The sequence below is a fragment of the Malaya genurostris genome, chromosome 2 (assembly GCF_030247185.1).
Source record: "Malaya genurostris strain Urasoe2022 chromosome 2, Malgen_1.1, whole genome shotgun sequence".
Lineage (NCBI taxonomy): Eukaryota > Metazoa > Arthropoda > Insecta > Diptera > Culicidae > Malaya > Malaya genurostris.
This window is the reverse complement of record NC_080571.1, coordinates 345,099,747-345,124,089: the sequence shown is the minus strand read 5'-3', so window position 1 is coordinate 345,124,089 and position 24,343 is coordinate 345,099,747. Positions and strand designations below refer to the sequence as shown.

Genomic DNA, 24,343 nt, shown 5'->3' with positions numbered 1-24,343 from the left:
TATTCTGGATTTATCTCTATGTAAAGTTTTTTTCGAAAAAAATCCTTTCAATCTGAAAACGACTCTTAAAGCAACAATACATGTTGTATTTGAATGGAATATGAAATGTTTATTTAAATCATATATATTAACGATTTTTTAATTTTAGTTTGTTTGACGTAAAGCCGCCATGACTAAGTTCAGTTTTTTACAATGATTGGAGAAGCCAAATGAATGAAAAACTAACAGAAAAGATGATTTATTGGAAAAAGATACACTCAGGGACAGGACTCGAACCTGCGTTCTTATGGATTCCGTGCGTACGCGCTTCCATTTCGCCACTCATATATATTGCTATAATAAATTTAACAATATATAAGTTGAAAAATACAATTTATTGTAATATCAACTTTGTGTAAAATTACCCAACAAAATTCCGAGAAAACTTTCGATAATTCGACGTAAACATTTCAAAAGGGCCTAAAAGCCATTGACAGATTCTCTTTGTTTACATTCTCTTTCGACTAAGGAGTGTATCGAAAAGTAGTTAGCAACATTGATTATTGAATAAATAAGCGAAAAAAAAAACATATTTTGACATCAGTTTTCGATGTATTGTAGAAAAATTACATTTTTATGCATTTCACTGATTATATTGAAAAAAATCCTAGTTTCTGTGAAACGCTCGCACTTTGGACTTGAACTTCTTCATTAAATTCTGTACAGTTACTTTTGTGACTTTTTTTGTGGTGGCAGCTGTTCATTTTATTTTGAACTCCTGCATGTTTCGGGACACTGTACCTTCCTTCCGAAAGTGCCGCTTGACAATTTCCCAATACCTTTCAATTGGCCGAAGATCCGGGCAGTTCGGTGGGTTAATGTCCTTTTCCACGAATTGTACATTATTTTTGGACAACCACTGTAGAACGGAGTTGGCGTAGTGGGCTTAAGCCAAATCCGGCCAGAAGAGAGGAGGAGCCTTATGCTTTCTCTACAGTGGCAGCATTCTCTTCTTCAAACATTCTTCCTCGTACACCTTGGCGTTAATTGTGCCCTTCGTGAAGAAAATCGACGACCGCAAACCACAGGTACAAATTGCTTGCCAGACCAACACCTTCTGCCCAAACTTTTCCATCGCCACCGTGGTGTCAGCGTCGTCCAGGTCCTGGTACACCGATTTCGTATAATATTGCGGTCCGGGCAGCGCTCGAGAGTCTTCCTTGGCGTAGGTTTCGTCGTCGATCAGGATGCATCCGTCTTTATTCTGTAGAATCCGGTTATACAGTTTTCGCGCTCTTGTTTTGGCCTGAACTTGCTGTATCAGGGACTTTTTCGGCACCTTCTGTTTCTTGTACGTTTTCAGGGAGTTCCGAACTTTGATCATCCCGATGCTGGTGTTGAACTGCTTGGCCAAATCCCGCGTCGACGCCGATGGGTTTTTCCTGATGTACTCAACCACTTTTAAGTCCCGGCCGGGCTGGCTGGGACTCGTTTTCCTACCGGATCGGGGCAAATCCTTTATGGAAAGGGTCTTACCGAACTTCTCGATAATATTTTTGACACTGGTGCGGTGCACTTTCACCCGTTTTGCAATTTCGTTGTACATGACACCACTTTCTGAGCACCAACTGTGCAGAATATTCTTTCACTTTTCCGGATCAATTCGACTCATCATTGAAACGATAAACCGTACCGAAAACAATCGATTGCGCAGCTGTTATTGACATGTAAACAAACATGACACCGCAAAACACGCTGCAAAAAATTAAGCCATTTCAGAGTAATAACTGTTTGAATGTTGCTAACTACTTATCGATACACTCCTTATATCTGCGTCATTACACAAATGTTCATTACATATTTGGTAGGGGTAGGTGTTCGGTTGCCGGCACCCCACCGTAACTTTTGACAGAAAGCAGATAGCGTCATTTCGACAAATGTTATGTATGTGTAATTTCTTTTTGTACCGAATATCGAAACAAACTTGTATTTTTTGCTGCGTGAAAATCAACACAAAAGTTTTTTTCTGATATTTTTTATAGTATTTTAAATTGAAAAGCATCGATCGGAAAGATGAGTGGATTGAATATTTATGAGGTGAAATCGATCTATTTCGTGATTTAATACCGGATGCTATCAAAATTTTCGCAAGCAAAGATTTGTTTTGTCATTTTCAAAATGTCTACCGATTTCGTGAAAAAACGTGGAAGACCGGCCAAATCAATACCAAAGGCACCACCATCCAAATCATCGATCAAGAGAGCCAAGGCGAAGTCACCATCAGATAATGAAAACTTTCGTCCAAAACGCTTCCAAAAAGAGAAAAAAATCTGTTTTTTCTTAGACTAACTTCAGTCTTTACTTATATTATTCCATTTTTAGTGAAATTTTGCTAGGGTGCCCGTTACCGAACACCTTTTTTGAAATGGCCAAAATGTATCACTTTAATAAATTGATAAAATTTTTTTCAATCAAATAAATCAACTTAGTTTCTTAGTCAGTGGATAGCTAGGGACTTTAGATTTCCATTGATCCCCTATTGTTAGAAAAATGGATATATTATCTTTCATTCTACAAGAATATTTTGTAAGTAAATCTTCAGGTCTGCGAACAACCAGTAGTCGTTGGGAGCCAAATCTGGAGAATACGGTGGATGTAGGAGCAATTCGCACTTCAATTCATGTAGTTTTGCCATTGTTTTGATTGACTTGTGACACAGTGCGTTGTCTTGACGAAAAAAATTTTTTTCTTTGCAATATGCGATCGTTTCTTTCCAATTTCAGCCTACAAACGCTCCAATAATACAATATTCACTGTTAATGGGATTTCCTTTCTCAAGATAGTCGATAAATATTACACCACGCACAGATACCAAAATACCTAGGCCATAACCTTTCCAGTCGATTGTTGTGCTTTCGGGCGCTTTGGAAGAGGTTCACCAGTTGCTGTCCACTCAGATGACGATCGTTTTGATGCCGGAGTGAAGTGATGAATCCATGTATCATCAATTGTCACATATTTAAAATACTGCTACCAAGCACTGCTCATAATCATCAACACGTTCTCGTTGAACAGAGCTTTCTCATAGTCAAATGTTCATGCAATTTAGAGCCAACATGTTCTTTTGATATCTTTACGCTGTACGCTAACTCACGCAACTTCACTTTTCGCCTCACTCAAAACGTTTTTGGGGATTTTTTTAATGTTTTCAGGTGTTACCTCGTCGTCCACTGCGTTCTGCATCATCAGTGTCTCTTCGACCACGTTTGAAGTCAGCAAACCAACATCTTATTGTTGTTTCTCATGGAGGGGAGTCTCCATATCTCGATTTCCCAGTATTTTTTTCTCATCAAGAAGCAGTGTGAAATTAAATCACGAAAGTGTTTTCTAACCATTGTTCTGAAAATAACAAAAGTAGTGTCACTCTTAGCACAACAACTCACAAACTAATGAATAGAATATCATGAAATTTTATCAGTTGTCATTTGAAGGTTTGTATTAACTGAAAAAAGGTGACTGCAATAAAACTAGCGCCATCTAGGTGTTGGGCCTGGGAGTTCCAGCCCATGTGATAAGACTTAAATTCTGACTGCCGTATTTCGGTTCAAACATAGTAAAATTGAAAAAAAACAGTTAGTTTAACTCCCATCTTTGAAGAAATTTGTTTCATGCTTGTCCATTCCCCTCACCCGGCAGATTTCGTTTAATACTTCTTGATATGACAATAAAATTGTCTCTTGCAAGGGTCGCTATTCGGTCTCTCCATTGTTTCCAAAACACACACCAAAATTGAATCAATAATAGTAGAGTATATATAACCTACTAATGAGTAAATATAACCCACATTTCAAAATAGTTGGCAAGTGCCTTATGAAAATTACTTACCACCACTTTACCTAAAAGTACGTTATTGAACGGAACCCCGAAGTTATGTGGAAAGTACTCAACGTTATGTAGTTTTGTGATTCCGTATGGAGTGTGATAGTATTGCAAGACTCAAAAAAAAATATCGTCATTAATTGTCAATCTAGCGCAAAACTAATTTTACCTGACGCGCAATCTAAGTTTTATTATTTGAACCTTTCTCAGGGTGGCGAATGAATTTTACATAAGCTCTTATGGGGAACTCAAAGATTTTAATTATATTGTAGAATCATTTTTGACAATTATCGTGATCCGGAATTTGTTTCGGTTCAGTTGAAGTTATTTTGAGCGCTAAAGGAATAAATCAAAAGGCGGTAAAAAACTATTTCTCAACACAATATCTCATATCATTTGAATAAAATCATTTGAAAATGATCAACCTAACATTTTCTCCCATGTTAAAATCGAAACTGAAAATTTTCATTGTTTGATACAGAATCTTGGGTGCTGCAAAAATAACAGAGGTGGAAAATGATTTTTCTCACACTAAAATTAACTTTTCGCTTGAACAAATGACGTTGTAAATATGTTATAAAGGGTATTTTTTTGCTGGTATCTTTTTGGCAACATTGTTTTTGACAGATCATGCATAAATCTAGTCTTATGTGTTTGTCAAAAGTGTTCAGTTTGGTCTATAATTTAATCGGTGAATGGGCGCTGGTAAAGTTGGAGGGATGTCCACTTTTTTATGAAAAAATTGTGTTCAGCGGCGAAGCTCATTATCTGGTTGAATGGATACGTCAACAAGCAAAATTGCTGCATCTGGAGTGAAGACCAGCCAGAAGCATTGCAAGAGCTACCCCGAAAAAGTCACTGTTTGGTGATTGACGATTATTTTCGGCCCAAAATGGAAGAATAGGACATGCCTCAAAATGTGGTTTCAACAAGACGGTGCCACATCCCACACGGCACGCGAATAAATTGAGAGCTTTCTTCGGTGAATAGTTTATCTCGCGTTTTGGGCACGTCAATTGGCCGTCTATATTGTGTGACTTAACGCCTATGAACAATTTGTTGTGGGGCAACGTTAAGACTCATGCCTACAAGGATAAACCAGCAACGATTGACGCACTGGAAGCCAATATTGAAGCATTTATTTGTGAAATACCGACCGATATGTTGGAGAGAGTGTGACAAAATTGGACCATGCGCATGGGCCATCTAAAGCGAAACCGCGGCCAACATTTTCATGAAACTATCTTCAAACACTAACTTATATTGATCGTTCTATCGATTTCAACAAAGATTTCATCAATTTTCTCAAATTTTTTGTGTTTTTTTGTGACTTACTTCACTATGGGACGCCTTTTCAAAATTTACTCTCTGAGAGAGTGATAAGTTTTTGATCATGAATATCTCTTGTTGTATCTAACGTGTCAACATAATGGTTTCTACATGCCATCGAAAATATCGTCATCAATTTATGGTAACATTTTCATTTGTATGACAATCATAAACAGTTCTAAATTGAGAATTTCTGCAACGATTATGAAAAAATGGCTCCTTCGGTATAAAAGGTTAAGACTTGATATATTTCGTTCATTCTAGCCTGCGCAGTTGACTGAGCAGGGAATAAAATAAGCTCAGTTCCAGTTCTAGTATCAAGAATTCAATTCAGTATTGAATCAATTGCGGGACGTTCGCAGATCCAGTTTCGCTTCAAACATGAGCGATTGCGTCATCCTGCTGTTGGTCGTTTGCATTGGAGTTTGATACAACGAAAAGTGAAAAACAATGGGGAACATTATACAAAATCAACCCTTCTAATTGATGGTTCACCAATTCTTGCTGGCGTAGTTGACTCGTTCAGTTCAGGTCAGAAGCCAATTCTTGGGTTTAGTTCTGAAATTCAGTTTCAGAATTCAATAACTGATTTTTTTTACATTTCCAGATGCCAGATCTAAAATTCGGTACCACAATTCTGGAACTGAAACCGAATTTCAGATCTTAATTCTAAGCGGGGATTTTAGAACCGAATCCTGGATCTGAGATCAGGATCGATTCGACCTGGACTGGACCTTGGATCTGAATTATGAAACTGAATTCTGGAACTGAAGTAGAGGTTCGGATCAGAATTCATTTCAGAAATGTTTGGTCGGAATTCATATTTAAAATATAGTTTCAGAAATCAGGTCCAGAGTTCAGTGCTAGGATTCAGGTTCAGAATTCAGAGCCGAAAAAGAATCCTGGTCCTGAATTCAGTTCCACAACACAAACTCAGTGATGAGTTTAACTATTCAGAACTCAACTCCCGAATCTAGCGTCGAAATTGAATTTCAATTCTAGCATTCGGATCAAAAATTCGGTGACTGAATTCCAGTTAAAGAATCTTTAACGTCAAAGAAACTGAACGATCCATTTTATTCGTATTCACGTCATCCAGCTGAGTCATCGCTGACATTACCCACCCGCCTTTTTAAACATCAAATCCCATACCTCTTGATTTTACAAGTTGAAATTCGATTTCCCTTTCATTTTAACAGATAAACTAGCAATCATCCTCCTCGCACACGTACGCCTCTAGCTGTGAAACGCAACGTTGAATCTCCCATCGATTGGTTCGAGAATCTGGAGGAATTTAGTGAGAAAAATCGGAATAAATTGAGATTCCTTCTTCTTCTTCACTTTCTGAAATGGACAATATTTATAGTAAAAATCTTTATCTAAAACTTGCGGTTTTCTCCCGAAAGTGTAGAATCATTCACTAGTTCTGATATGAATATTAAATATTGAAATTCACTGATATGATCAGCAAATTTAAATTTATATACCTGTTAGTACATTTTACTAGCAGAAGTGCAATAAAATGGTGCAGGACGCTTGGTTTTCACACTAACACATTCATAACAAGGGTGTCAATGACGTTTAAAACGTCAATGTGAATCGGACTGATCGAGCACTCAAAAACGAACAGTCAAGCTCATTTCTCAGTCGACAATGTTGGATACGTGCATATTTTCTGTTCATCATCAGTCTTCTCACTTTATCCCATCGTTCTACTAAATTACAGTGAAAAGAGAGAACCTTGGCAGTCGTTTCCGGTACGTTATCATCTGATTTTTTTCACTTCCTCTTAATTTTCCCTTCGAGCTTCGTCTTTCTTTCGATCATTCGAAGTTTGCGCTTAAAGTAACTCTAAAATGTTTGATATCAGCGAGCTTCAAAGCGAAAAAGTCATGGCATACTCAGACGTCGGCTTTGATGTAGTGAATGACATTTCATTTCCGCATTACCTATTCTGAGTACACGGAACCAAAAGACTGCCTTATTCTGAGTACTTTCCAACTTCAGGGTTCCATTCAATAACCTAATTTTAAGGCTGTGAACCATTTCGCGGTTAATTTTAACCGACGACACGACCAGGCACTCCAAAGAAAAATCGGAGTAGAAAGTGTCTGTGAGTGATTTTCCGTCAGTTACCACAAATATAGCGACCCCTTGATAATGATAAAATTAATCTTTTTAGGCAACACTGTTCTCGTTGCTATGCGTTATTTGTCAAGGAACCGCAACTGTAGAAATAAACAAACAAATAGGAAAAGTATCCCGATCCATTGTCAGTAGCCACGAAAATGCAAGAAAAAAAGGATCGAAATAAAGCGATATATTCTCTTGTGTGCAGTTATGTATTTCAAAATCGGTTGCAACACAAGAGGAAACTGAATTTACAATCATGTGTACTTCCTAATAATCAAGTAAAATTACTGTTTCTAGAACTCGAAAAAAACGTGGAGCAGGATGTTTATTTTGTCTATTATGTATTCAATTAAGACCAAAAACATTATTTCGTAACACTATAAGAACCCTCACAGAAGTTTAAATCAATGGGAAAAGAACGATAATGAATTTGCTGCGTTCTGTGATGTCGATTTGAAACATCATTATTAAATTTAAGCTATTTTCAAAGATCCTTTATACATTAAATAGCGACCCTTACACGAGTCATTAAAAATTTCATTACTGAATTATTAATGAACGTGTAATGGTGCAGTAATGACGAGATTTCTAACAAATTTGAAATACATCATTACTTAGTTACATTAAAAATGACATTTTTAATGCTCGTGTAAGGGCCGCTAATCAGTAACAAAAAAATGTATTTATTTATGTTATTTATCTGCTAAATCATGCTAAAAAGCTTGATTGTTATCCATGAAGATCTTTATTGGAGATGCGTTTGAAGTTTTCTCAAGAGAATTTTCCAAGAATTATCCAGATGTCATACTAAAACTATTCTATGGTTAGCAAAAGTCATAAAACAAAAGTTTGTCTCAATGGCGTTAATAAATAGTAATGCTGATGATACGATATACTTAGAAGAAATTCTTAGTTGCATAATTCGAATATTTTATGAAAACTATGCAATAGTTTCAATTTATTATTGAATTTTTCTAATAGAGATGGTGTGAGATGCTTATGTAATTGATTGGTAACTGCTATGCTATCAAATTTTCGGTGAATACAATTACTGGTGGTGCAAATAAAATAATATAACTTATCAGTATCGCAAAAACATAGCGCTTCAATTAACTTTTAAGGGCCGATTCTTGTTCTTAGGTACAGTGGTAAAATGCGCGACTGGTATATCGACTCGGAGTTAGTTTTGTTTATCTACACAAACATGCCTTTGAACAACAGTATCCAAGGTTTCTGTTATTCGAAATCAATAATTTATCAAATCGAGTTGCCAGTTTTAACAAATTTTCAAGATATTTTGTTTTGACATTTCGAGTTACTGAGGGGTAGTCAGATTTGCGATACAGTTTTAATAGACGAGTGGCAGGTCGTGTCGTCGTTTTAACTCTTGGTTGAAATCTGACACTCGAGTGAATATTTTGATGTTGTCAAAAATAACCCTGCTCGGAAGCATGGTTATTTTTGACAGATCGATGGTTATTTTCCGACACTGAAAAAAATCTCACAAAGAAAATTCTAATATCAATTCTGTAGTCAAAATTATTTCCAGTGCAAAATAAACGCAAATAACTTTGCATCCGTCAAACTGTGAAATGGGCCGCAGTTTTAGTTAAATTTAACTACTCGACACAAAATAACCACTCAAGTATCAGATTTTAACCAAAAGTTAAAATTAACCGCGAAATGGTTCACAGCCTAAGTAATGTCCATAAGGCACTTGCGAAAATATACAATAAAAAAAATAATGAAATTTACGCCACATGTAAATCAATAGTACTATGAAACGGACATCAGTTGTATCGAAAGTGCGATTTAAAACAATGATCGATGTGAAATTTAATTGGAAAGCATTGATTTTCCAATGAACAGGACTGTATATAAAAAAAACGCTTAGTTTTACTTTCAAAGTATATATTCAATACCCTAGTATTAGTACCCTACTTTCGGAACGTGCGGATTATTTCGGAAAACACACAACACTGTTAGCTTTAGACTGAGACTTAGACTGAGACTGAGACTGAGACTGAGACTGAGACTGAGACTGAGACTGAGACTGAGACTGAGACTGAGACTGAGACTGAGACTGAGACTGAGACTGAGACTGAGACTGAGACTGAGACTGAGACTGAGACTGAGACTGAGACTGAGACTGAGACTGAGACTGAGACTGAGACTGAGACTGAGACTGAGACTGAGACTGAGACTGAGACTGAGACTGAGACTGAGACTGAGACTGAGACTGAGACTGAGACTGAGACTGAGACTGAGACTGAGACTGAGACTGAGACTGAGACTGAGACTGAGACTGAGACTGAGACTGAGACTGAGACTGAGACTGAGACTGAGACTGAGACTGAGACTGAGACTGAGACTGAGACTGAGACTGAGACTGAGACTGAGACTGAGACTGAGACTGAGACTGAGACTGAGACTGAGACTGAGACTGAGACTGAGACTGAGACTGAGACTGAGACTGAGACTGAGACTGAGACTGAGACTGAGACTGAGACTGAGACTGAGACTGAGACTGAGACTGAGACTGAGACTGAGACTGAGACTGAGACTGAGACTGAGACTGAGACTGAGACTGAGACTGAGACTGAGACTGAGACTGAGACTGAGACTGAGAATTGAGACTGAGACTGAGACTGAAAATTGAGACTGAGACTGAGACTGAGACTGAGGCTTTACAATTAATTGATCAGAACAATTATCATATTACCAAATAATGAATTATATGAAAACCCATGGCAAATGAACCTTCATAAAACGTTAGAAACGGAATTTACTGAATTAAAATGTTTCCAATAATACCCATTGCAGGTCCAGATGACGATCCGTTGCCGAATGATGACTTCGCGGCGGAGGACGGCGATGACCACAGCAAAGAGTTCATCACAATCAAGGTCACAAATGCCGACTCGAGCGTGGACGGAACCGATGCCGGAAGTGGCAAACTTACGTCCGGTGCGGTTACTCCACGTAACAACAACAACAAACATCAGAATGGTCCGAACACAACGGCCAACGGGGAAGGCGATGAGCACGAAGTTACGATGCACGGAGTTCACAGCCAATCGCACACGCACCAGGGCAAGATCTTCGGGTACGTTAAGATCAGTTGCCTGCTCGTGACATGGCTTATCTTTACCGGATTTCTAATGTCGAAAAACGAGAAAGAACTGGAGTCGCGACAAATGTCCGTGTCAGAGGGAAACGTTAGAAGTAAGTTTGCGTTACATAATTCGGAAGATAACGGTAACGAACTGAAATACATTACAGCTTACATATTGCCGGAAGCACCCCCTTACTCGAGGGTCGGAATTTACCTCAAAGGTGCCTTTTTGAACGACCAACAACATAATATGACGAGCAACTACGTTTCGATTAACTTGCAGCTGCTCTACACCAACAGCAATAGTTCAAACTTAAGCTACATACAGGAGCACGAGGTGAAGCACACTGAAGTACGTGAACCGTGTGCAATCAATTTCAAAATGAAACTCAAGCGAAAACTTTCCTTTACAGAACGTGACAGACGCCTGGCTGGTACCGATCCCGGTCAATACCGAAATGTTGGATCAGCAAGACGAAATCACTCGCAAATACGTCTTCGACATCGGCACCTCCAGTCACCGTAAGGTCATCAATGGGAAGGCGATGATTCGCGTTCGCATGTCGACCAACGCGGACACCGATGTTGCCTTCAAATTCACCTACGATCCGACACCGATCGACAAAGAGATGGGTGTGATCTACGCGGCGATCGTGCTGCTAGGACTTTACGTTCTGATCATCTGGGAGATCGTGAATCGCACGTTTGCGGCTATCGTCGCGTCCACTTTGGCGATCGGTGTCCTGGCAGCTATGGACCAAAGGCCCAGCATGCCGAAGTTGATCTCGTGGATAGACGTTGAAACGCTGTTGCTACTGTTCGGTATGATGATCATGGTTGCGATCTTGTCGGAAACCGGTATCTTCGATTTCCTGGCCGTTTACGCTTACCAGGTCACCAACGGTAAGGTTTGGCCGTTGATCAACTGCTTGTGCATATTTACGGCCATTCTTTCATCGTTCCTGGATAACGTAACGACCGTGCTGCTAATGACGCCTGTCACGATACGGTTGTGCGAGGTGATGGGGCTAAATCCGGTACCGGTGCTGATGTCGATGGTGATCTACTCGAACGTCGGCGGTACCCTGACGCCAGTCGGTGATCCACCGAACGTTATCATTGCCTCCAATAGTTACATTTCGAAGAATGTAAGTATCGCCAGTATCGTTCCCTAACGGATTGATCATTCGATCGGTTTCAATTTCAGGGAGTTAATTTTGCCACATTCACGCTGCACATGGCCATTCCGATAGCCATCGTAATGGTCACGACATATTTCCAGCTTCGTATGAAGTTCCGAAATATCAATGATCTGCGATTCAATGAGCCGCAGGATGTTCAGGAGATTCGGCACGAGATTGCTGTGTGGCAACGTGCAGCCGCTTCACTGTCGTCCTACTCCAAGGACGAAGATCTGGTACGAGAAACACTGCTCAAAAAGGTTAACCGATTGTCGCGAACGCTCAAGAAGAAGTTGGTCAGTGGATCTGTCCCAGTGGAAAGTTACAGAGCAACGTTGGAGGAACTGAAGAGCAAGGTACGTCAATCCAATAATGATCAATACATTTTGATTCAAACTCCCATTCTCTATCAACAGTATCCAATTAGAAACAAAGCACTTCTGGTGAAGTCCGCCCTTACCCTTGCCTTTGTGATCACGTTCTTCTTCCTGCATTCGGCCCCAGATATTCAGAAGTTGTCGCTCGGCTGGACCGCGCTTCTGGGAGCCATACTTCTGCTGATTCTAGCTGACAGGTACGATCGTTGGCAATTGATACGATCTTATTCTCATGTTTTTTTCTGTTTTGACATTCCACAGGGAAGATATAGAATCGGTGATTGCCCGTGTCGAGTGGTCTACTCTGCTCTTCTTCGCTGCCTTATTTATCCTGATGGAAGCCCTTGCCGAGCTTGGCCTGATAGACTGGATCGGAAAGCAGACGGTGAATGTTATTTTATCCGTATCGGAGGAATCTCGACTAGCTGTTGCCATATTAATTATTCTCTGGGTAAGCGGGATCACGTTTTGTGAGATCATAAACTAATGCCGAACCATTCGCAGGTATCTGCCTTCGCGTCCGCCTTCGTTGACAATATCCCGCTGACAACGATGATGGTGAAAATTGCTATCGGTTTGGCCGAAAACGAAGCTCTCGATCTGCCCCTGATTCCGCTTGTGTGGGCACTTGCCCTAGGAGCTTGTTTAGGAGGTAAGACGATTTCTGTGTCGATTTGTTTATTAGTCGTTCTCAACTCTCGGTTGATTCCTCAGAAGGCTGTGAGAGCAAGTGACAGTTTCTCTTTGTTTACTTGATTTGCTAGATGTTGTCCCAGGATACTGCTTTGGAAGGAATGGAAAATTTGTCGGAGTGAACATTATAAAGAGAAACCTGAAACATTTTTAAGGAATTATCGAGCGCTTTCTCGACATTCAAGATCTCCATTGCTATCGTTTTATGTACCGACTTGTTCCGTCGAATGATGTTATTTGGTTGATGTCGAATCTTCCACGGAAACCCAAAATTCTTTCAGAAAGACACCATAATAATCGGCAAATACGAAGAACTCGGAACTCGAACAATTTAGTTCTCGAATAGCCTCGAATTAACCGATAGATTCTAGAAAAAGGAAGAATCTTTTCTCGGCTTCAATACTGGGATCACTTTATACTATGTTCACACTATGAGTTAAAACATGTTATAACTCCGATTTCATGTTTTAAGCGAAATAACATGTTTTACTTTTGCGTTATTTCATATTCATAAACGTCACATTAAAACATGTTTTCCCGAAATAACATGATATAATTGTCAGTAAAGCACAACCCTGCTAGCTTTTTCCTTCACTTTTCGACTATGTCAATTGACAAGCTGTTCAACAACAGCAGTTTTCCATCAAAGTAGCCATGTAAGCATAATAAAACAAAACTGAAAACTGATAGCAACGTTGCCAGGTATACTGATTTCTCGGTATTTATACAGATTTTTGACCTCTATACCGCAATACTCCCAAAATAACGATAATTCACGGATCACACAGATAAGTACCGATTTTGGTTTTTAGTTTGAATAGACATGAGAAAAGGTTTTCATGGGTCCTTTTTTTTCGCTCTCCTTTTCTACTACTTATATAGAAGAGATATTGATACCGATATGATACAGATAGATTTTTGCACAGACTACATATTTTTGGAAAAATGACCTGGCAACGCAGATAGGTACAACCATTTTTCTTAGTGTGAACAGTTCCACATAGAAGTAGCCGAACACTAAATTAATTTTTCTAGCTAAGAAAGCAAATGAGCAAATACTCAATTGATTTACATCGATGTTGAAAGTATTGTCAATGTCAAATTTAACCAAGGGCTCTGAATTACTCAGGAACTAGACTGTCCGACCTATAAACCTCGACCACGCCGTCTATAGAGGTGTTTTTCAATCAAATTCGATCATCTCCTCCCTCCAAGTGAGACTAGTAGTGCGACTGGTTTTGATAATTTCGTCAACACATTTATTAAAGACCGGAAGGGCTTCGAGCATTGCTGGCGCCCAAGGTGAACTTAACTTATCTCAAGTAACATTTTCAATTCCAGTAAATACATGTAGCTTGAGCTGCTCTAGAGGCGCTACTGTGCATTAAACCACTACCTTTGTTCCTAAAATCTTGTGCATACCGTCTTAAGGTCACAGGGCTTTGGAACAGTAACCCTTTAGATTATGCTGCCAGCCACACTCGCTTGTGGTCTCAAATGTTTACGTGGGATAAGTATTTACTCGCTCCTAGTGACCTAACTCTCACATGCAGTTTTCCTTTCAAAACATTCAATGTGAGCTATCCTCTTCGTGAGGAATGGTTGACTTGTTATTTGGAACGACAACTTGATGAACACATAGTTTGTTATGCGGACGGTTCTCTGTTGAATGGTCGAGCTGGTGCTGGTGTCTACTGTCGTGAAATGATGCTAAAGCAGTCTCATTCACTTGGTAGACACTGTACTGTGTTCGAAGCAGAAATCTACGCGATTATGTGTGGAATACAATCGGCACTTCAGCAGAGGATCTGTGGTAAACGAATTTATTTTTGTTCCGACAGTCAGGCAGCCTTAAAAGCACTCAGTTCGAATGACTCACGGTCGAATCTAGTGATCGCATGTCGAACTCAAATTGAAGACCTCAGCATTTCAAATGCTGTTTACTTCTTATGGGTACCCAGTCATTCTGGTATTACTGGAAATGAATGGGCTGATGAGTTGGCTAGAGCTGGTGCAACGAATGATTTCGTTGGTCCTGAACCAGCTTTACCACTTTCAACTAGTTGGATAAAGCACAAGATTCGTTCTTGGGCTGCATCCAAACATGCCAGCTACTGGCGCAGCTTGCAAACTTGCGCTCAGAAAAAACATTTCTACCAGATTTAAATCTGAAAATGTCAAAGTGTCTACTGCATTTCTCCAAGCATCATTGCAGTATTCTGGTCAGAGCTCTGACTGGACATTGCAAACTCAATTATCACATGGCTACTATTCAACGTGCTGAGTATTATTCGTGTGATTTGTGTAAATACGATTATGGTACTTCATATCATCTGATATGTAACTGTCCCGCATTGCCGCAACTACGTATCCGGGTTTTTGGTTCTCCATACATGGTTGAGTCTGTGTATGCGGAGCTAAAATTGAAGGATATTCTCTCGTTTCTTACCCAATGTGGTAAGGAGCTATAGACAGAAGGGTTCATCGTTCTTCCTGGAGTGAATGAATCCCTTCTGTATTCACCTTAAATAGGGTTTAGCAGATTGTTTGGCATCCTTTAGGGGGTACCGAATTTACTTCTGCTCGTACATACTGCGAATCGTTCTGCATTCTTCCGGGAGTGCAGAATGGTGTCGCTTTTGTAAAATCTCTAAATCCTCTCGGGGGTTTGAGGTTTTATTAACTGTGCATCGTTCATCAGAAGGAATGCACATAGTAAAAAACCTAAATAGGTTTTACAGCAGACTGTTCGGGGCCTCGTAGAGGTTCAGAACTTACTTCTGCTTCCACTAAATGTGATCCCCAGCAGATTGTTCAGCATCCCTTAGCAGAAGTAACTTTTTTGTGTTTTTGTGTCGTCAATTTTCCCTATCCTCCTAGTTCAAACCTTACCATTTCCCTTCAATCCTTCCCTCTGATATATCGGGAAAATGATGCTAAAACAAATTTTAGGCAAGGCAACAAATCTCCAAATATCAAATATCCCTCACTTCAGTCACGTACCCAGAGGGGGGGCCCGAGGGGCCCGGGCCCCTCCCGAAATCAAAAACAGATATATAATTATTTAGAAGGTCTAAGACATGGTTGGCAGAAATAACCAGACAGTAAATGTAAAAAAATGTAACACAATAACAGTTCCAGTGGAAAAGTTTAAAGTGTCTGTTAAAAACACCCGTAAAAGGCACATCGAGAATTAGGTATATAAGCAATCTTCAGTAACATTATTTTTAATCCTTGGGCCCCTCCCGAAACGAAACCCTGGGTACGGGCCTGCCTCACTTACTTACTTACTTCACGCTAATGAATGTCCTTACGACCATTTATTATTGTAAATATTTGTGCCTGTCGGAACATGTCCATTTTCACGAATTCGAAACATTTCGCCTCGAATTCCCCCTGTTAGCAAAACTTACTATATCCCCCTTTGAATATCCTTCTAGCAACCTATGAATAGCACCCCCCCCCCCTTCCCTTTTTAGAGGCATTTGCTGCATCCACCCCCATATAGTAATATATCTAAGGTATGCATACACGGAAAGACCGAAATTAGCATTTTGGCGAAAAAATTAGTTGATTTTCTGATTTTGGTTAGTTATTTATTGAGACAACTAAAAAAATCTTACTTTTGCTAATTTAGATTTTTTAATTCTAATTCCCTTAATAATAATAAAATATTTGTTGAAATGGCTATTTTTTTAGTTGAATTCACCAAATAAACCTGCTGTCATTTCTTAGCTAAGGCACACTTCATATCCATTCAACTAATTTTTTAGTTGAATTAGAGAAATAAAACGTTGTTTTCAACCAACATAAATGGTTGAATTGGTTTCTGCAATTTGCAGCTATATGGCGCTCTGTCACCGAAAAAACGTTAACACCGTAATGACTACTAGCCACTAGATAGCACACTACTACCGAAAAAAATTTCAGTCGCGGTTATCTTTTCTATATGGGCAGGTATAAATACGATGTTGTATTGGAGAAAAAGACATAAGCTAAACATGAACTTCTTTTTGAAAATTCTGAATTTTAAATCGCTGTTTTCTTCATTCGACTTCGCGAAATCGACTCTCTCACTGAAAACTTTGAGCACTCGGAAAACAAAAACCGAATACAAGCAGTACACCGAACGGCGTGGCCCGGAATGTTAGAAGATACAAAAAACATCATTTGACGTGTACAATTAGAGTGCAACATTCGAAACTCACTTCACTGTTTCGCGTAAAAACATTATTACCCACAATTGCTTCAAATGCGCACAAATTCTTAATAAATACACTTTCCACTGACAGTTTATGTCATTTTTACATATCGGTTTAGAAATTTATATATGGATATATCGTAACACATGCGAAAAACATCTAAACAATTTGCAAGCAGTTTCACATGACTGTCCATTTTAGCTTTTTAATGGATTGTTTTGCTTTGACACTTCTCATGAGTTTTTGGCTAATAAACTTGTTAATAAAGCCAATTTCATTTTTGTTTTCTTTGTGCTGTCCTTCAGTAATGACGGTGATAGATAAATAGAATCAAATTCTCTGATTTTAATAACGAAATTAGTTGTCAATGAGAATTTCGTGTTGGATTGAAATATTGCTGGTTTGTGTCCAGGATATTCGCCAACTAAATTTTGTTGTTAAAATCAAAATTTTCCATTGAAAAAGTTGTCTATGCTTGCTAGATCATCGATAGGTGTTTGGCGCATAACGAGTTGCATAAGTGTTGGGCCGCTGAAGAAAAGAATACTAGATCGTTGAAAAAATTGTTTGGCGCGCTACGAGTTGTTTTTTGTGAAGATACCACATGCATATTTGATGCATGGAATTCGTCATTTTGAGCCACGTGCTTAATTGGGTATAAAAATTATTGCTTACCAAATGACTCAATGACTGTTCTAGAAAACCGTTGTAGGCAAGAGAAGAAGTTTTGATATCATTTACCAGTTGATGATTTGTGTTCAATGGAGTCAGATGAATAGTATTGGTCATCGCGGGGCCAAGATTAACAAATCAGACATTTTTTTAATGAATCAATGATATTGTGCTATAGAAGTGCTAAAGTCAATGATTTCGATTAGACTAAGCGCACACAGTAAGTGGCTATTAGATATCAATGTTCAAGATGATTACCATAATGAATTGAGACTGTCATTTCATGTTGCATATTTTGTGAAGAATGTTCAAATTGGTAAGACCAAATAAAATTACAATTTAAGCGTCGTCTCCAAGAAATCAAAAGTTCCACAGCACCTGACAATATCCACTTTATTAGAGCTCTAAAATACGCATGATACTTTTTGATAACTTGAACTAGATTCTGAGGAAAATTTATCACTGCTTAAAAGCGGTACACACCGAATTATTTTACGGATGTCGGTACAGTTTTACTGACTTTCAAACAGCTGAATGTTCGGTAATCCGTTCAGTAAAAGTTTTATTTGAAGTTCCACTGAACTTCGATATGTCATAATTCTAATGACTTCTTCATCATTCAATACAGACGTTCGGTGAAATTTACAAAACAATCCTAATCTAACTCCTATGTAAACGTCTTGACCCGTAAAGTATTCCTGTTTTTTTGTAAATTTAGTTTTGTAGATCTGTGAAAGGAAGGAGCAATTTAGCTTTCAAAATATATTTCCATCCGATTGATTAATTTATTTGTGGGTGATGAATGAATTGAAGTACATTTGCTCTCCAGAAATAATTTATTCAAACACGGAACGACCGAAATTAGCTCTGCGCCTGATTCGTATTACTGTTTTTGAATTAGTTGATTTTAACAACAAAATTTCCAAAATAACTATAAAATTAGTTAAAATTGAGAATTTACTTTGCTGAAAAAAACTCTTATTTTTAGAGAATGTGTTTAGTTGGCGAATATTCTGGACACAAACCAGCAATATTTAAATCCAGTACGAAATTCGCATTGACAACAAATTTTGTTATTAAAATCAGAAAATTTGTTTCGATTTATCTATCACTGTCATTACTGAAGGACAGGACAAAGAAAACAAAAATGAAATTGGTTTTATCAACAAGTTTATTAGCTAAAAACTCATGAGAAGTGTCAAAGCAAAACAATTCATTAAAAAGCTAAAAGGGACAGTCTTGTTGAAACTGCTTGCAAATTGTTTAGATGTTTTTCGCATGTGTTACGATATATCCATATATAAATTTCTAAACCGATATGTAAAAATGACATAAACTGTCAGTGGAAAGTGTATTTATTAAGAATTTGTGCGCATTTGAAGCAATTGTGGGTAATAATGTTTTTACGCGAAACAGTGAAGTGAGTTTCGAATGTTGCACTCTAATTGTACACGTCAAATGATGTTTTTTGTATCTTCTAACATTCCGGGCCACGCCGTTCGGTGTACTGCTTGTATTCGGTTTTTGTTTTCCGAGTGCTCAAAGTTTTCAGTGAGAGAGTCGATTTCGCGAAGTCGAATGAAGAAAACAGCGATTTAAAATTCAGAATTTTCAAAAAGAAGTTCATGTTTAGCTTATGTCTTTTTCTCCAATACAACATCGTATTTATACCTGCCCATATAGAAAAGATAACCGCGACTGAAATTTTTTTCGGTAGTAGTGTGCCATCTAGTGACTAGTAGTCATTACGGTGTTAACGTTTTTTCGGTGACAGAGCGCCATATAGCTGCAAATGGCAGAAACCAACTCAACCATTTATGTTGGTTGAAAACAACGTTTTATTTCTCTAATTCAACTAAAAAATTAGTTGAATGGATATCAAGCGTGCCTTAGCTAAGAAATGACAGCACGTTTAATTGGTGAATTTAACTAAAAAAATAGGCATTTCAACAAATATTTTATTATTATTAAGGGAATTAGAATTAAAAAATCTAAACTAGCAAAAGTAAGATTTTTTTAGTTGTCTCAAAAAATAACTAACTAAAATCAGAAAATCAACTAATTTTTTCGCCAAAATGCTGATTTAGGTCTTTCCGTGAATAAAATGATATATCTTTCGGATACAATTCAGTAGAATATGGGATTACCCTTCATATTTTTAGAGTGCTGAAATAAAAAGTTGTAAAAGGCTTTTTGAATTTATTCCCTAGATGAAAAATTACCGCTAGGAAGTATTATTATCTATTTTTCGCAAGCAATTAATTCGCACCACTATTTTTTGCTCTACAAATCTAGAAATTTTCACATTTTTACGTCCGAAAATTATGTTATTTGACAGATCTGTATTTCAGCTGAATATTTTAGTTATGATTACTGAAATTATTCATTATTTTTTATTAATTTTCCGAATATTGGTAAAACGTCGTCAACTGAGTTCGTCAAGAGAAATGAATTTTCAGAGTTCACAGACCGTGTCAGTAAATGTATCGTAACTTTTACATAGGATTTTCCGATATTCAGTAGTTCCGTAGATAGATGACCGTAAGTTGAATAAATTTTACGTATCTTTCAGTAAAAATAATATTTTACAGATCGTTGCCGCAAAAATTATTACCGAACGCAAAAATAGAAATTTTTTGTGTATAAGAAACTGCTTCAAAGTTTGTTCTGTCGGGTGAACATTCACGTATGAGTAATAGAGATAGTCGGGTATCGGGTATTTTACCCGAAACCCGACCCGTACCCGTACCCGATTCAGATACCAGAAAACTGTTATTTTAAATATTGGTTGGAGATTTTCAAAATTTACATATAAATCATTACGATTCTAACCATAAAAACATGAACATTTATTTAAAAAAATCTGCATATAAGTTCTTCTTATTCTTCACTTCTGGGTGGTGTCACCTCACTTGAAATGACACCGATTGATGGCACAGCAAGTTGAGCTATATTTCCAGTTCGATGTCAACATTTCATAAGGGCTCATAAACCAATGAGAGTTTCTCTTTGCTTACTTTCTCTTTTGTGAATATCTCCTTAATTTTCACGTGTACCTACAAAGTATTCGTGTAGAATGAAAGATAATATCCCCATGTTTTCAACATTACCAAATATGTAACAAAGGTTTGTATAATAACGCAGATATAGTCGAAAGAGAAAGTAAACAAAGAAAATCTGTCAATTGTTTTTGGGCCCTTTTGAAATGTTGACGTCGAGTTAATTTACGTTTCTTTTCACTAAAAATCTCGATGCGTGACAGTCGCAAAAGTACGGGTGAAAATCTTTTCACGCGAAATGCTCAAATTTTCACCGTGTTCACTCGTTGAGGGTTCCAAGGGAGGTACTCTATTAATTTTAGGGGATGTTCGTGATTTTTCAAGTGATTCTAATGTGAATTTTTATTTGTGTGTCAAGATAATGAGCACGCTTACTTGTGGTTCTAAAGAATTGGATCAAAAGTCGCACTGTTTCGTAAAAATCATACCTACCCAAAATTGAATACAACGGGTATTACGACATTTTAGATAAATATGCTTCTCGAAAAATTTGAGTAGATATTACTCCCTTTTGTTGACATTTGTAAATGAGTATAAAGTACCCAAGACATTGAAAATCTATTCATGCTTCACAGTGTATTTATATGTTTAAATGTAAACAAGCATTTTAATGTATTTTACTTACCAATTAGAGCCTGATACGGCTCGCTATCTAAAACACTTTATTTTTTCCATCCTGAATTTTGGTAAACTTTTTACTACTCATTCGGGTCGGGTACGGGTACAGGTAATTTTTAATCGGGTACGGGTAAAATTTTTTATTTTTTATCGGGTACGGGTCGGGTACGTGTAATTTTTTGGCATTAAAAATGCCTTAAGGTCAAACCGCATTCGGCCGACATTTCCATCGCCGATCTTTTTTCGCTCTTCGGTTATGACTGAGCCGCCGGCGTGCACATGTATAGGTACACCGGACCCGACATAAAATCCATATCTTTGGCAACGATATTCTTCACCGAGCTTTTCGCACCGTATCAATCGTGTCGGGTCCGGCGTACCTATACATGCGCACGCCGGCAGCTCAGCCTTGGCCGAATTCAACGCCGGAGAGCTCGGATCGGTTGGCTCGGCCGAATGCGGAGTGCCCTTTACTCTTCACTATAGGGACCGTGCACGAGGGCGTGGTTTAGTGGCCGGCGACGACAGCGCACGAGGCGGTGAGTGGATAAAATAATGCGACCATAGCGAAACTTGTAAACTGAGTTTGAAAATACTTTCTAGCGTATTTTCTCTGCGGATTTTTTTCCGAACCCTATGGAATTATTCGCGTGTGGTGCGAACGATTGTTCAACATCGACTGACTATTAAATTTTGAATCGAGTTATTCATTCTGTATCTAAATACGGCCACGTCATTTTCTGTCATTGCAGTTGGATTTGTGTCTAATATTTGTCATATTCACTCAAATTCAAACACTCGAACGATATTCTCAGCACATTAAATGATTTTTCAATCGACTTGACTGGAAACACTGAAAAATATCTTGCTAAAACATTCTAATTTCAGACCAATAATCAAAATTGCTTCTGTGTAATTTCTTTTTATACTTTCACTCAAAATAAATACCCCAGTAAAAAGTTTAAATATTTTTTAAATGAAGTACGTTTATCTCGAAGTTGTTCTTACTTTCGCTGAATTGCAATTATTACACCACTTGCTATTACTTTATTTTCAGAGCAAAATAGACCCAAATAATTTTCCATCCGTCAAACTTTGAAATGGGCCACAGTTTTAGATAAATTTAGCTACTCGATAAAAAATAACTGCCCGACCGTCAAATTTTAACTAAAAGTTCAAATAATTCACAGGATGGTCCATAGCAAGAAAATAAATTGTAATCGTAAAAATGCTAGCAATCTCACGAGTAGCCAGTTTGACGTATATTGAAAATACGAGTCACGAAGCTAACAACAAATAATCATTTTATTGAAACGCTGAACTGTTTTGCCTTTCTCATATAGAAAGTTTATACAATCACTTGAAAATCGACTAGTAAAAATTGGCCAAGTGTCATATGCCATTTCACTCAGTTCGTCGAGCTGAGCAATCTATCTTTGTGTGTGTGTAAAAATGACTTAATCGATGTTGACCAACTTAGATTCAAATGAAAGGTCTCATGGTTCTACACGGAATTCTTGAATTTCATCCGGATCCGACTTTCGGTTCCGGAATGATAGGACAAAGTGTGTTAAAAATTGTGTACGTAAAAGTAAAAAGTTTTCTAAATTGGTCTCGAAAGTATTCCCGGTTTTCGAAAAACGACGGCAGATAATAGTCATACACTCAAAAAAGGATCTCACTTACTTTTACACTTAGTCCGGTATTCCTAATCTTAGGTTCAAATGAATGATCTTATGCTCCTACCGAAAATCAGCATATTTTCGGTTGCAATTAAAATCATGTTAGTTGATGGCCATACGAACCAACGTCGACTATACGTTCTCGAGTTCTAGTGCCCGAAATACCTACAATAGTGGAACTCACTTCGTTTTATCTCATCGATGTCAGAGAACTGTTTCATTCTGTAGGTTATACTAGTTAATGCACAAACAATCTCTTTGGTTTATTTTAAGAATCGGAGAGAAATATTTTTAATAGTATACCACAGTATTATATATGAGAATATGATTGATGTGAGAAAAGGATCATTACACCACTATGTTGTATTAAAACAGGTTTTTGACTATTTTATTCAGCGTGAACATATGGTAACAGTGTAAAGCTATGGTAGAGTTTTTTCGCCTATTCGCCACTAATGGCGCTACTTGTTATCGTGCACGGTCCCTATATGGGGCCGGGTGTCAATTAAAAGTTTCAAAAATAGTCGCGTAACCTTTTTGTGTCATAATTTTGAACGTTAATAACTCGGTCATTTGTTGATGGATTGTTATAATTTAACAACCAATCGATTCGGAAACTTTTAACTTAAACATGTATGATGACGTCGTTTCAGTATTTCAATAGCATACGATTGAAAAAATGGTTGGAATCGACCTATGTTTTCATCCACCAATCCCTGTTGTAGAAAATGACGTCAACTTCTTGTTCGGCATAGGAGGCTTTGCGTCATGCATAAAAAAACACCGCATTGTTATGCGTAGTATGAAGAGAAATCTATAAATATAGGCTGCACAATATTTCTTTGTCTAGTTGATGTTTGACTGTGAATGAAACAAGTAGCTCGTCCAGTGAGCTGATGACTGAATTGTATATGCGTTCACTTGCTGGATTGTCGCTTTTGCATTATGCGTTGGTGAAATATCCTGTTGTCTGCGCAACACCGTGTTCGCTTGAGTATCTTATATATCATCTTGCTATTGAAGAACCGAATCAGCGTGGTTACCGATTCTTTTGGTATATCCCATATACTTAACAAATTTTTGGTCGATTTTACCATTAAAAATGCCTATTATGAGATAACGACATTTAAATATTTCAATTGCATCCCATTGAAAAATTGGTTTGAATTGAGTATTTTATTTTGGTTCTCTGGTAACTATCAGGCCAATTTAGAATTATCGGTGATTGATTTTTCGGATCTAATTTGCAGCGCTTGTTCCTCGATGATTTGTTAATGGATTTTCCTAATTTAAATGATTCCAAAGCTTCAATATTGTAAGCTTAAAAATGTTTTAATTTGTCAACGGATCGGTTTCCATACTTAAATCTCCATTTCCATACGAACAAAACGTGACAATGTGACTGAACAAGTTGTTGTCCCACC

The 24,343-nt window shown here is 37.8% G+C and overlaps 1 protein-coding gene across 10 annotated transcripts in view; it reads left to right on the top strand.

The window, feature by feature from the left end:
* LOC131431951 (P protein) overlaps window positions 1-24,343 on the top strand; it is a 276,436-nt gene that overhangs the window by 243,900 nt on the left and 8,193 nt on the right. For all 10 annotated transcript variants that reach the window (XM_058597932.1, XM_058597931.1, XM_058597933.1 and 7 more), the window contains 7 exons: window positions 10,144-10,545; window positions 10,603-10,787; window positions 10,849-11,583; window positions 11,643-11,972; window positions 12,033-12,190; window positions 12,255-12,444; window positions 12,498-12,645. In XM_058597932.1, the coding sequence (XP_058453915.1) occupies window positions 10,144-10,545; window positions 10,603-10,787; window positions 10,849-11,583; window positions 11,643-11,972; window positions 12,033-12,190; window positions 12,255-12,444; window positions 12,498-12,645 (2,148 nt within the window). The remainder of the gene's footprint in view (window positions 1-10,143; window positions 10,546-10,602; window positions 10,788-10,848; window positions 11,584-11,642; window positions 11,973-12,032; window positions 12,191-12,254; window positions 12,445-12,497; window positions 12,646-24,343) is intronic.